The 14,901-nt window shown below is 35.2% G+C and overlaps 2 protein-coding genes and 1 pseudogene across 2 annotated transcripts; 1 reads left to right on the plus strand and 2 right to left on the minus strand.

Moving 5' to 3' along the window:
- Positions 1-404: 404 nt before the first annotated feature.
- LOC137713481 (GCN5-related N-acetyltransferase 5, chloroplastic-like) lies at positions 405-1,248 on the minus strand. The gene is made up of 2 exons (XM_068452816.1): positions 908-1,248; positions 405-675 (listed from the first exon to the last, which is right to left on the minus strand). The coding sequence occupies exons 1-2, from the start codon at positions 1,246-1,248 to the stop codon at positions 405-407; spliced, it is 612 nt and encodes a 203-aa protein (XP_068308917.1).
- Positions 1,249-8,806: 7,558 nt separating this feature from the next.
- Positions 8,807-11,599, plus strand: LOC137709003 (lipid phosphate phosphatase epsilon 2, chloroplastic-like). The gene is made up of 5 exons (XM_068448152.1): positions 8,807-9,251; positions 9,452-9,677; positions 10,527-10,600; positions 11,044-11,267; positions 11,379-11,599. The coding sequence occupies exons 1-5, from the start codon at positions 8,907-8,909 to the stop codon at positions 11,431-11,433; spliced, it is 924 nt and encodes a 307-aa protein (XP_068304253.1). The 5' UTR covers positions 8,807-8,906; the 3' UTR covers positions 11,434-11,599.
- An 8-nt stretch (positions 11,600-11,607) lies between these two features.
- On the minus strand, positions 11,608-13,988 carry LOC137708995 (putative pentatricopeptide repeat-containing protein At3g47840; annotated as a pseudogene).
- Positions 13,989-14,901: the final 913 nt, after the last annotated feature.

Consider the following 14,901-nt stretch of genomic DNA (forward strand, 5'->3'; position numbering starts at 1 on the left):
TAAAACCAACAGAAAATACTCTAAAACCGACAGAACTTGGGTCAAATATAACGACAAAGAATTTATTAATAATGATTAATAAGAGCATTCTCTGTCGGATAAAACCGACAGAAAATATATTAATAATAAAAAATATATATATATATATATATATATATATAAATCACTTTCTGAATCATTTCTTTCCCTTTCAAATGTATTAATTTCTGCATAACAATAAAGAACCAAGCCATTACTGCTGCTTAGAGAAGACACAAAATTCCTAGTTTTTTTCACTATGCTCAGAGAAGGCAATAGTATGAGATTTACTACATAATGATTTATCAATACAAATCTACAAAAAAAGATTATGGCAGCAACTACATGTACCTCAAAGACACATATTATGATTTTCACGTAAACATTCATGGTGTTAATTCCTCTTGTGAATAGAACGTATCCGATTCTGAAAAGTTGGTTAAGACTGGAAGTTTCTTGCACATTAAGTGCTTGCGTCTCTGCAACAGCAACAAAATCAAAATGGTATCCGTGTTTACAATGTCGTATCCTGCTTTTTTATACATGTTGAATGGAGCTGTATCAATCATCCTGCAATGCAAGTACACCTCTTTTGAGGAACTCATCTGCGAGATTAGTTCCTCGCTTGCCTTCAAAAGATGCCATCTAATGCTCCTCCTGAAAATTTACAAAGTCATAATCTTAAATCAAGTCTCATTTGAGACACAGTGAACTAAAGCTTTGTCTTTTCAAATCTGGTGTTATATGTGGGTAGTTTTGTGATCATTCAGTTCAAAAAAAAATACAACTTCAATCTGCGAATTACAACAAGAATACAATGCAATGCAATTATGCCGACAAGAATAAAGCTCTGATAAAGTAAAACTTCAATTGGGGAAGCAAAACAAACCTCCAAAGTGATTTTTTCCCCGCCATTTTACTAATATAAGGTGAATTCTTGGGAGGAGTTGGTGTAGGAGGAGAGGCAACGGCACCCTTTTTGTTAAAGCAAACTTCCACAGTCCCCGCCAAAAGCTCAACTTCATCTTCTTCTTCTACTTCTTCCAGTCGTTCTTCTTCTTCTTTGCCCTCTTCTTTTCTTTTTCTGTAAAATGAGATGAGCGTGGCGGTGTTGGGAAGAAGCTCCATTCTTTCAAACAAGTATTGCTTGACCAAGTAGCCCAGCACAGACACAAACCTAGAAGGCAAAAGTATCGACTCCGCGAATGACTCGGCGAGCAACCAAGCCATTACTGCTCTTAGAGATGAAGGGGTTTTATTTTGGAAATTTTTCATTACTATCGATTAAAACCGAAAGAAAATTTTTTTTTAAATAAAAACCGACAGAAAATTTTCATTATTGTCGGTTAAAATTGAAAGAAATATTTTTTTAAAATAAAAACCGACAGAAAAATTTCATTACTGTCGATTACAACCGACAAAAACAAAATGGCGGCAAAAATCCCCCCTAAATTTTGTTACGATTTTAAAAAAATAAAATAATAATTTTGTGGTTTAATAAATAAATAAATAATATGTATTTAAATAGAATACGTTTTTAAAAATTAAATAAATAATTGTTTGGTTTAATAGATAATTTTTACACTTTTGGTTTAATAGATAATATCCCTTGTAAAATATGCGATAAAGAAACAAAAAGAGAATTGTACAATGAAAATGTCATCACACAAACTAAATATTGTGTAATCAATACTTGAAACACATAACTAAAAATTTAGCACAAATTACTTTTCCCACTTCAAAATTTAGCAAATTTACCAGAAATATGCATTCTACGAAACTAGTTTCCATGATCTAACCGTCAAACTTGTTTGTAGATACTACAAGATCGCATACGTAAAAAATCGCAAAAAAAAAAAAAAAACATTGAGAGATTAGGTAACGGAACAAAAGTTTTCAACAGTTATTTTAGCTCCGGTTTTGATGATTTTTTTACAGTTACACTCCTCGACCCTATAAGAATGCAATGAACGAATTTGATTTTCAATTTAAAATATTTACACTAGTGGATACCACAAAATCTTATTTTATACTTAATGGAAGTATAATATTAACTCTAAGTGTTTGTTTAATCTACCGTTTTGATGTGATGCGTTCTACGAAACTTTTTTTCAACGATCTAACCATCAAACTTATTTGTACACACTCTGAGATTGCATACGTAAAAAATCGTAAAAAAAAAAACATTCAGAGATTGCATAACGGAACAAAAGTTTTCGACGGTTATAAACAAAAAAATCACAATTTAACGGTTATTTTAGCTCTAATTTTAATGGTTTTTTATAGTTACACTCCTCGACCCTATAAAAAAGTAATGAATAAATTTGATCTTCAATTTAAATATTTACACTAGTGGATACTATAAAATCTTATTTTATACTTAATAGAAGCATAACATTAACTCTTAAGTGTTTAATTAATCTACTGTTTTGACGCGATACACATTCTAAGAAACTTTTTTCAATGATCTAACCATCAAACTTGTTTGTACACACTCCTAGATCACATATGTAAAAAATCAAAAAAAACAAACATTCAGATATTAGGTAACAAAACAAAAGTTTTTTACGGTTATAAACGAAAAATCACAATTTAACGGTTATTTTAGCTCCGATTTTGATGATTTTTTACAGCTACACTCCTCAACCCTATAAGAATGCATTGAATGAATTCGATCTTCAATTTAAAATATTTACACTAGTGGATACCACAAAATCTTATTTTATACTTGATGGGGTAGTATAACATTAACTATAAGTGTTGGTTTAATCTACTGTTTTGATATGATACGCATTCTATGAAACATTTTTCAACGATGCAACCGTCAAACTTGTTTGTACACACTCCAAGATCGCATACGTAAAAAATCGCAAAATACAAACATTCAGAGATTAGGCACGGAACAAAAGTTTTCGATGGTTATAAACAAAAAATCACAATTTAACGGTTATTTTAGCTCCAATTTTGGTGATCTTTTGCAGCTACACTCCTCGATCCTATAAGAATGCAATGAATGAATTCGATCTTCAATTTAAAATATTTACACTAGTGGATAAATCTTATTTTATACTTGATGGAAGTATAACGTTAACTCTTAAGTGTTTGTTAAATCTATCAATTTGGTAGGATATGCATTTTATAAAACTAGTTTCAACGATCCAACTGTCAAATATGTTTGTATATACTCTGAGATAGCATGTGTAAAAAATCGCAAAAAAATAAAAAATAAAAAATAAATAAAAAAAAACATTCATAGATTATTCAGGCTGCCGTCCAAAATTTTGCTTTTTTCCTGTCGGTTATATCTGACAGGGCCATGAGTGAAAAAAAATATTAAAAAATGTATTTATTTATTTATTTATTTATTTATTTTTAATCAATATAACATTTTAAAATAATAAAATGAGACATGATAGAGTACATCAGATGTTCATGTGTGTTTATGTGCCAAACAATGTGCTTTGTGTCGCATTGAAAAAAATTGTTTGAATTTCTTTGTATCTTGTTGCTTGCATGTGAGGGAGCATAATCCTTATTACAAAAATGATTGAGCTTCAGATTGTAGTATGTTGTTATTATTCTCTCAGAAAATTTATGACCCGTGGGAATTGGGTTCATTAGACTTTAGGGTCATGAGTGAAAAAAAAATATTTAAAATATGTGTTTATTTATTTATGTTTAATCAATATAACATTTTAAAATAATAAAACTTTCATTTATGTCGGTTATAACCGCCATAATACTAAAATAATAACCGCCAGAATACTAAAATAATAAAATAGTCAATTTATGTCGGTTATAACCGCCACCATTAACTTAAAAACCGCCAGAATCTGCGACTAAATATCCGCCAGGACTTTATGTCGGATATAACCGACATGATTTTTCTAATATCCGCAACTAATTAAATGATGTGTCGAATATAATTTATCCAACAAGATTTTTCTAATATTCGCCACCATCATCCGCCACCTAAAGCTAATATTGTAGTAGTGTTGCTCAGCACATTTTGGGCTGACCTACATGTTGGCTTGGGTTGTGGGTTGGCCTATTTGGATCAGCCGGAGGGGATTTGAGTGAAGCCAGCCTATTTTTTAGGCTTTGTCCTAACCTACCCCATTGGGGTGGACTTGCTCTTATGGTTCCTTGTTTTTAGTCACTCGTTTTCCAAAGTTTTAAAGCCCACAAACCCTCTAAAACTCAGGATGATAGAATAAATTGATTTCAAACTCACATTGATATTCGAATTTAATATCTCTTATTTATAAGTAAAGAAAAATATCACTAAATCATAATAATATGTGGCTTAAAAACTTTTAATGCAAAATCCTAGCAGTGAATTATTCTCTTCCATTTTTCTATCAATTATGCAACAACAAGAAGTCCGAAAATCGGCGCCAACTCAGACTGTCAACTGAGAAACAAATGCTTGAGAGGGAGGGGCGACAAAATGTGAATACTCCAATCCAAGTTCTTTATGTTTTATTTTTAACAAACTATGTTTATAAATCATATTAGATACAGATGATTCGAAGAAAAATGAGAAGAGAGAGAACCATATATTAAACGGATACATTGGGCTAAAGTCTACATACGATCAAGTCAGGCAAGCATTGCATATTCGACACAGAATAACTAAAAACACCTTTCTTCGAATATGTACGATATTCATTTATATGGGAAAAATGCATACAATAGAGAATAACGCGCATTTAAGTGGCCACATTAAAGCTTTATCAGGACTTTCAACTTATTCAAAAAAAAAAAAAAATTCAGGCACCAAAAAGGACTTTCAACTTTGTCAATACTCTCTCTCTCTCTCTCTCACGTAACTACTACACGACTGCTGTTGTTGGCACGTAACTACTACACGACTGCTGTTGTTTTCCAACATCAAGACTCTCTCTCTCTCTCTCTCTCACACATAACTACTACACGACTGTTGTTGTTTTCCAACATCAAGACTCTCTCTCTCTCTCTCTCTCACGTAACTACTAGACGACTGCTGTTGTTTTCCAACAAAAAGAAACAGAGTATTGCAGTATTGTTGCTAACCTCTTCTTACTTTACTTGAATGGCGTTCAAGATTATGCACAAATTAGGAACGCTTTGCCACAGTTAGAATCTTATGCTACTTGTTTAATTAGTGTTAATGCTGGAATTTTCTGGTTTTTTTTTCAATTGTACATGTGAGCTGTTTCGTTTGTTTAAGCTTTTTGTAGTGGTGGTTGGCTGTGAATTTATTATTCATGAACAAATTAAAACAAGTTAGAAGGAGAATGCACTTAATTTATAGGGTGATTTTGTATAAAATCAATACAAAGTTATCATATTGACAATATATCAACAATATTTATGTTAATTATAAATAGGTCAATCATGTATTATGACACTTAAATGCATTTAAAATAAACAAAAATTACATAATCTGCCATTACAGCTGGCACCTACTTCAATTGACACCCCCCTTCTCAGACCTTGCATTGCAGTGTCCATTTCCTAGTTCCTTTTTTTTCCATCATTCACACGCCTTCTATGCTTCATTCTTCGAGCAATTATTTATTTTTATGTTTAGATTCAAACACTACAATGCAGTGTTCTTTTCCATGTCCTATTTTTCTTGTATTACATTTTGATTCAGAAACTACAACACAGTGTCTGTTTCCTGGTTCTGTTTTTTTTTTTTTTTTCTTTTTTACATTTTGATTTCTTGGTTTTGTTTTTCTTTTCTTTTTTACATTTTGATTCAAACACTACAATGCAGTGTTCGTTTCCTAGTTCTTTTTTTTTTTTTTTTTTTTAACGTTTTGAGTTAGACAATACAATGCAATGTCCATTTCCTGGGTCTGTTTTTACATTTCTATTCAGACGCTGCATTGCAGTGTTCATTTCCTGGTTCTCTTCTTCTTTGCGTAATCTTTTCCACATTTCATGGAGTCTCTCTCAACCATAAAATTACTTTTCTAAAAAAAAAAATATAAACTTCATATCATAGAACAAAAGGAGATAGAACCCATCAAATTAATCAAAACGCAAAAAGATTTCAACCCAAAAGAAGAAAACATCAAAACCCATAAAATTCAACCCAAAATTCATCCCTCGCAGATCCTTGTCACGGCTTTACCCGTTTCGATCTCAACGAGAAGGCCTTGCTGGTGAAAGATGGTGACAACGAGGTGTATGTATTGAAATTAGAGCTTTTTGGGTTTGATTTCAAGTCTTTTTTCTCTTGTAGGTGGTGGCGGTGGTGTGGCGTCGTCAAAGAGTCCCACCAAGAACAAGTTGCTGGATTGGGAGTGGGAGAGGGCTAAGAGAGATCGATGTAGTGAGCGCACGTGGACGGCTTGATTGCATATTTCGCAAATCTACTTAGCGGTTGGTTGTGGGGTGGAGAAGAAAGATCGGGCAGCATGTAGTCACAATTTTTTTGAAAAAAATGAAAGAGAAGGAGAGAAGGATAAAATTTTGACTATTGATAATGCCTTAAAGCCCATGTAGCATTTATCATTGATCTATACTTAATTAATAAAAATATATCATTGATTAAGTCTAGAACAAAAATATGTCACTGATATATTGCCAAATAGTAAAGTTTTATTGATCTTTGACTAAATGACTTTAATTTCTATTGTACAACACTGAAAATAGAGTGCATTTTTGCTTACCATCATTTAGTATGATGTATGCTCACCACCCTATTTATCACCGTTAGATGAGTTTGAATTTTGAGATTTATGTTTATCCACTACACAAATCTCAAAATTCAAACTCATCTAATGGTGATAAATAGGGTGGTGAGCATACACCACACTAAATGATGGTGAGCAAAAATACTCCCCTAAAAATATACATAATAAGGTAAATTGGAAAACAAAATAAACACGTGTGTGTATTATACTATAAGTTTCAGCAAATCATTTACTACCACGCATGTAATAAATAAATAGTAGTGAATTAGTGTTAGATTGCTCTATTAATTAATGGACTTTCTCTTCAACACACTATGTTTCAAGATCAATTTTTTTTTCTCTTCTCTTAGTGTAGCTTAGAATAGTACTATCACTTATAATGAAAAGAAAGCAATGAATAAATAATCTCATGTTGAAAATGATCTATTCTCAATTTTATCAAGTTATTATTACCAAGCAATGTTGTTTACGATATGCTCTTACCAACCAAACTACTAGCCTTGCAATTAACACATTATTCTAAGTTTAATTCCCAAATAAGTAAATAAAAATAGACGTTTATGAATTAGGTCAACTAAAAGTTATTTACATGTCTGGTAGTATTCCTCTTTGCTTAAAAGTAACAGGTTTTAGGTTCAAATCTCGTGAATGGAAAATTCGATATCAAATTAGGCTGCCCATTGTGTGGTTTAGCCGAACACCCTCTCTCCCAGTTTAAAAATATCGATATACTCAAAAAAAGAAGAAGTTATTTGCATGATATTATCCAAAAATTAGGGTAAAATATGAGTGACGAAAGCACCACGAGTCATGCCTTAATAAGTACATTATGTTGCCATTGTGCCACAAATAATATTTTGATGCCATTTTGGAATTTCCCGGAAAATAACACATCCATGTTTGAATTTTTCTCAGCAAAACCTATTTGAGTGGATATTTAATGTTGGGCTTAGTGCAATTGGAAGCCCAAGAATGCAAAAAATAGAAAGAGGATTAGGCTCAGATAGTTGGCAGCTCAGGAAGAATTGAAAATCATTTTTGCCAAGAAATAGGCAACAAGCCTATTTGAGAAGTGACAGACAAATGACAACTCACCACCAGCAAAAAGTACTTTTCAAGGACATAGATAGGTAAATAAACGGTGACTCATCATGCTCTGGAGGCCATCACCAAAACAGGGAGGCTTGGACAGTCGGGTTAGAGAGTCTAAAAGCAACGAAGGACACAAGGAAGAAGGATACTCAACCAATCAATAAAAAAACATCCAACTTTGCACTTTAACAAAGCAAGAAACCATAAAGCTTTAGTTTGTTCAAACTTTATCATTTTTAACTGCAGGTGCACCATAGAAAGCCATTTTTTGTCAAGTTTTAGAAGCTCTGTTACCCTTCCCGTGTATTGTAGTATCAAATTCCTTTAGTAAACCCGATTTGTAATTCACTCTCCAAAGATTACAACCCCTGTAAAACACAAAGAGAAATGGTTACAAGAAGACAAACCTTGCTTGACAAGGTCATACTCTTACCTGACTGTTTGTAGAGCTGTTGTTTTATGCATTTCTGTTGTACTTACGTAAGGTAGATCTCCAAAGATTACAACTCCTATATCATTTTTTACTGCTTTTCGTTCAAGGTTTCATCTATGGTTAATCTTGCTAAACTAATTAACTTTGCTTCTTTAGTGTTAACCGTAATCAAAGAAATAATTTGAAGGACCTTGAACTCCCTTTATTTGGACATATGATATTATGAGTAAAAGTCCTTGTTTATAAGGCAAGAAAAGAACTTTATACAGACTTAACTCATCTGTAAACAATCCAATCGTACTAAGAAGTCTAAATAACTTGTGGCGCAAGTAATCATCTCACTTAATAACAAATGAAGAACAATATGATATACAAAGATAACGGTGGCACGCTCAGACCCATATTAGTTTTGATTGTGAATCTCAAAACCTAACAAAGGCCCAACAAATGCACCATTTAAACTAATAACAAACTCATATTGCAGTACATCAAGCGACAAATCTTAGGTTATAGGCAAGATCCAGGAGAGTTGTGTGAGAGACAAATCTAGCCCAAAGCAAAACCACCCAACGCTATTATGCGCCGCTCATTTATTACTTGTTCCAGTTCCACCATAAAAACGTTGAGATATGGCTCTCAGCCTACCCACCCCATTCCCGCACCATCAATAAACCATGCCACCATCAGCAGCCACCAATTTCTTCCACTACCCAAATCTCAGAATCTTCCCCCGCTGTTCTTGTTGGCTCAAATCTCTGAAACCCATTTCTTTTCCCAGATTTCCCACCAAAAAACTGGATTCCTCAGGTGGGTTTGTTCCAAAGAAAGCTGTTTCAGGGCAGAGGAGCAGAGTCATGGGTTCCAACTCCATGGTTGAGCTGATAAAGATGCTGCCTTTTCGAAACGCCGATGGCGAAGACGGCGGCGGAGAGCTTCATCGTGAAGATTACATTGATGGGACTTCGGAGTTGAGTCCTTTGGTTGTGGATAATGGGTTGGAATCGAAGCTCAATCGACTGGTTGGTAATATCGCCTGTTTCATGTTTAGTATTGGGTGTTTTACATAGACTTAGAGAAAAACGCTTCAAATCCAATACTGTAGTACTAATAATTAATTTAATTAGAGCACGACCTCGAAGTGTTTTTGTATAAAACTTATAGTTGTCGGGTTTTATTTTAATTAGAATGATGTTAAGGGATTGGTTTGGGTTGGATGCAGAGCAAGTGGATTATATCTGCTTTATTTGCTGTGGTGATTCTATGGAGGCATGACGGAGAAGCCATATGGGCTGCAATGGGGTCTGTTGTAAATTCAATCCTATCTGTTATGCTCAAAAGGATACTGAACCAGGAGAGGCCAATTCCGTCGTTGAAATCTGAGCCCGGAATGCCTTCTTCCCACGCACAATCCATCTTCTACATTGTTATGTTCACTGTTTGGTCAAGTAATCTCTCTTATCCCTCTTGATATTGTGTTTCTCAGTTAACTGAATGTTGTATGCTTTTTAACGGAAGAATCCCCGCCCTCTTGCTCAAGTTGAATCCACCTCCCCGTAGATTAGAGTATATCTTGTTGCTTGAAAAAATGTATGTTTATAAGATATAATACGCTGATTGGTGTAAACTACTATAAACATGTTTACGTGGAATGCGAGCTTAATATACATTGTTCATCCTTTCCTTGATAGCTTAAGTTTCATAGAGCAGTTTGCAGCATAATGTCATTGGGAAGGATGCTAATGACAGCTATGAACTTTTACAATTTCAAATTGTGGTCAGAGGAATATTTAGGGGAAAATAGTCAGTTTTTAAGGCACTAATGATTGCCATCTGCCGAGCAACTAGAGTCTAGACACATCTAAGGGTCAAGATGTCTTCTGATCTTCATCATTGAATGGATTAGATGACCTGTCATTAGATTGATGATGCCTGCCTTTAAATCTTATCTCTAAAGCTTCGTGAAGATTAAATTTTTAGGATTTTTCCAGAAGACAGTGAGTCAGCTATGTGGGATTGTAGTCGCATTTTTCAATCTGTGTGATATGAGGGAGTTAGCAAAATTCTTAACATATGTCGAAGAGTACATCTTTAGGGGATTTTCTGGTGTGACTTTGTCTCAGCTCTGATACCATGAAATGCAACCGGATGAAATTTATGAGAATAACTGGCATGCAGTGTTTTTGTTGGTGTTGATGAGAATTGGCATGTAGTTTTCTTGTTTTTGTCAGTCAAATATCAATCTGCTACCTCTATTTTCTCATCCAATGCTGTTTATATGTGTGCTGCTATTGCAGTTGTGGAATGGCTAGGGATCAATGAGATTTCTGTGACTGTCACTGCATTTGCCTTGGCGTTTGGTACATATTTTGTAAGTATTCAATCATGTGTTGATTTCAGTTAAATAATGCTTTGAAGCTCAGCTGCATACTCTTTCTTTTTTTTTTTTTTTTTTTTTTTTTTTTTTTTTTTGTCAAAAGCTCAGCTACATACTTGAGTTGAGTGTTCAAGATCTTCAGTTGATGCCCTACCCAAAAGAACAAATTTGCTCACCATGGTGAACATTACCACAATATTATGTGTCATTGGATGAGTTTGATTTAATATAATCCGTTACACGAATCTCAGAAATTAAGTTCATCCAATGACATTTAACGTGTGGTGGCGAGCAAATGTATTCTCAACTCAATAAATGCTGGACATGCAAAGAATGAACAAGCAACAATATGCCTTGACTAGATAGTAGATCCGAAGTAAACAGAACTGAAGGGGATTTAGATTGCTTATGTATATCTTTATTATTTGTCTTTGCAGTCGTGGTTACGAGTCTCTCAAAAATTTCATACACTCAGCCAAATTGTTGTGGGTGCTGCATTCGGAACTATTTTCGCCATCTTTTGGTTCTGGACATGGAATTCTTTTGTGGAGAAAGCATTTGTTTCCTCTTTATGGGTTCAAATAGTTGTATCTGTGGGGGCTGCTGGATTTTGTCTAGGATTTGTTGTGCATGTAATTCGTTATTGGCTCAAGGATGAAAGGTGAAAAACCACGTACATTGATTTGATATAATGGTAAATTGCATTTCCACTAGTACATCTCATTTTATGCTTCTGGCTTTTACGTTTCTGCTTTTTTTTTCTTTCTTATAGTTATAGCGGAGGATCCTCATCGGGGGCATTGAAAAGAGAAATACCATTAGACTAAGAAGTAGTCGGTAATTTTAAATTTCTGTTGAGTGTCAGTTTTAGTTGATGAATCAGAAATTTGACTGGTGACATGCTGAGGGTTGAACGCCTTCCGATTATCCAGCTACAAAATGCATGGATGAAGAAAAGAAAAAAAATTGTATACAAATTTGAGAAAGCATATAAAGGAGTGACAAAATGGTTTGAACAATATCTTCTTGTTTCAACAGTTAATTGTATAGGAGTGAAACTTACATGCAACCCAAACACTTTGAACCCAGCACGCTAGCCTTTAAACCCGGCATGCTTTGAATTAGAGATGCAGAGCCCTCGGATGTTGACAAAGCCGAAAGAGACCTCTTTGAGAGTATGTCTTCGATAATGCTTGACCTTTTAATGCGACCCCGGATCCAAATTTTCATGCGACTTCCTATCCTTGAACGTCAGCCAAAGATGCAATTTCATTTGGTTCCATAGATTTCTTTAAATTTAAGAGGATCCCACTTAATATAAACTGGACTCTTGCATGTAGTCTGACGTAGCTTCATCCAATTGAAGAGATTAGCTTTAAATTTTTTATGGATTAAATGCTAACCTTCAACGTCAATTAGTGAAGAACCAATTTTCTGAATTGTATCTTCTGCCTTTGAAGCTAGTAATTCCAGCACACTGGATATATCATCAGCTTGTGGATGAGACCGATCTCCAGCGACAAATGCAGATGGTCGATCCTCGACCTTTATTTCCTTACTTCTGCCGCTTCCCTCCATTTTCCTTTAGCAGCATACATGTTAGCCAGCGTAATGTGAGTCGCTGCAGAACTCGAATCCAATTTAAGGATCTCATCTGCAGCACGTCTTCCACAGTCGACATCACCGTGGAGCCTACAAGCTCTGAGGAGAGTAGACCAAAAACATCATCCTGTTGAACTGGCATACTTTTGATCATGTCCTCTGCCTCACGTAACCGTCCAGCTCGACAGAGGAGATCACCCATGCAGCCATAGTGTTCTTTTGCAGGATTAATCCCAAAGTCATTGCTCATTGAATTGTAGTAGTGGAAACCAAGATCAACCAGTCCAGCATGGCAACAAGCAACAAGAACACCGATGAAGGTTGCCGAGTCTGGTTTCAGACCAACCCTAGGAATCTTCTCAGACAGATCAATGGCTTCTCGGTAGAACCCATGTTCAGCATATCCATTAATCATCGCCGTCCATGAAATAATATCACTAAGTTCTGTCACATCAAAGATCTTTGCAGCTTCTTTTATACTTCCACATTTCGAATACATATTCACAAGAGCACTTTGTACCATATATGTAAACTCTAAACCGACAAACAGAACATGAGCGTGCAGTTGTTTCCCTTGTTCAAGCATCGACATGCTTCCACAAACACTCAATACACTAGCAAGAGCAAACTCGTTTGGTTTTGGTCCGTCCCTTCTGATCCACAACAAAAACTGAAAAGCTTCTTCACCGTAACCTCCTTGAGAATACCCGGCAATTAAAGTGCTCCATGAAACAATATCTCTCCTGCTCATCTTATGAAACACCTTAGAACCTGAAGCCAAACGCCCACACTTGGCATACATGGTTACAATGGAATTTCCCACCGACAACAAAGAGATAAGACCCCTGTGTAAAACGTGGGCATGCAATTGTTCACCCCATTCAACTCTAACAAGATTGACAACTCTAGAGATGACGCCTGCAAAAGTGTATTCATTAGGACTCACACCGGCTTCCTGCATTCTTATAAAGGCTTTGATTGCACGGTCCTCTTGACCTGTCCAAACATAAGTCGTAATGATTGATGTCCATGAAACGAAATCCTGTATCCTCATTGTTTTCAAGCAACTGCAACCGGTAGTCTAATTTGCCACATTTGTTGTACATGGTGGCAAGAGAGTTTGCCACATTGAGCTCTCATCGAACCCATTCTTCATTGTTTGCGTGTGAATTGCTCTCCCATATTGCAAAGCACCCAAATCAGCACACGCCTTCAACAAGATAGCAAACACATATGCGTCATACCGCACCTTCAACCTCCACATGTCAGAAAAATACTCCAACCCTTCTACATTGTAAACGGCACGAACAAGCCAGTTATAACAGTGGTCCTAGACACCACATTTCTTATCGGCATTTCGTCAAAAAGCCTGTATTTTTTCTTAATCTTACCAATCTTCATATACATGTCAAGAAGCGCACTGCCCACGAAGACCAAATATACTAAATCCGATTTCATCGAGTATCCATGTATTACTTCCCCATAAGACCAACGTAGCCTGAAGTCATATTGGTCCATGAAATCATATCTCTCTGAAGCATTTGATCGAGCATCTGCCGGGCTTCTCCAACGTTACTGGTTTTAACTAGCTGCTTTAATTGAGCGTTGAGTTCAAGCATATCTACATGATTACCCAAATGGGTCTTCTGATGTAGATGGTCTGGTTTTGCATCCGGAAGAAGAAGGTTTCTGCATTCTGCGTGAGCGAAGGCTGAAGCTGTAAATATTCGTCGAATATGAGGTTTAATTGATACAATCATGTTCTGGTTATTGAGCGACCATGAGAGACATTTGGCGCCTACAGGTTAGAAGCGCGGAATATTTTTCTGGCTATTGTTGTCTAATGGACATGGGATTAACTCAATCTCAATCAGAAATACTCTGCGACTGGTTTGGTACCGAGGGAGACTAATTTGTTTGAATGCACTTTTCCGAGTGTACTCGTAACACAGACGTGTAACGTTATTAGTTCATATATTATAATATAACATGCATAATGTGTTTCGTATCAATAAATAAAACACGTGTTATATTGTTATAACGTGAGTGGATTGGTAAAACCCCCACATGACAGTTTCATAATTAACCCTAAAATTTATTGTGTTTGAAGAGGTCATGAGTTCATGTTCTATGTGTTCCATGGACAACACTCGTTATAGCATAGAGAAACTTTTGGGTGTGACAGTTCATGTGTTACAATATGAATAAACGACATAATTGATATAACATCAATTTATGATATTAATAATAATAATAAATAAATTCATATATTATAATATAAGTCGATTAGTAATTTCACGTAAATTCGTGATAATCATGCTAAAAAACTCTAGTTGAATATTAAGCTCCATAGTTGAAGCGATATGCTACATGCCTTGAGATTTAACAGGTTTACAAAACTCTAAGCCACATCGATCTCCAACCATTGTAGCCTCGAGATTTCATCCCACAAAGAGCAACACAAGAACAAATTAGAGTTTTCATTTTGCAGCAGCATTACAAGCTTGACAGAATGAAATAACATGTTTGACTTTGAAGCTGTCTGGTTTTCTACAAACCAGAAAACTTCCTGGAAAACCCACTTCACACTTGACAAGTGACAACATAAGTACGAGACGTCCAGACATGTAGGGCAAAGAAAAGTGCAAACTATACTTGTAACACAAGTTTCCTTCCTGGAGGGAAAAAGTTCA

This window comes from Pyrus communis, chromosome 1, assembly GCF_963583255.1.
Source record: "Pyrus communis chromosome 1, drPyrComm1.1, whole genome shotgun sequence".
Taxonomy (NCBI): Eukaryota; Viridiplantae; Streptophyta; class Magnoliopsida; order Rosales; family Rosaceae; genus Pyrus; species Pyrus communis.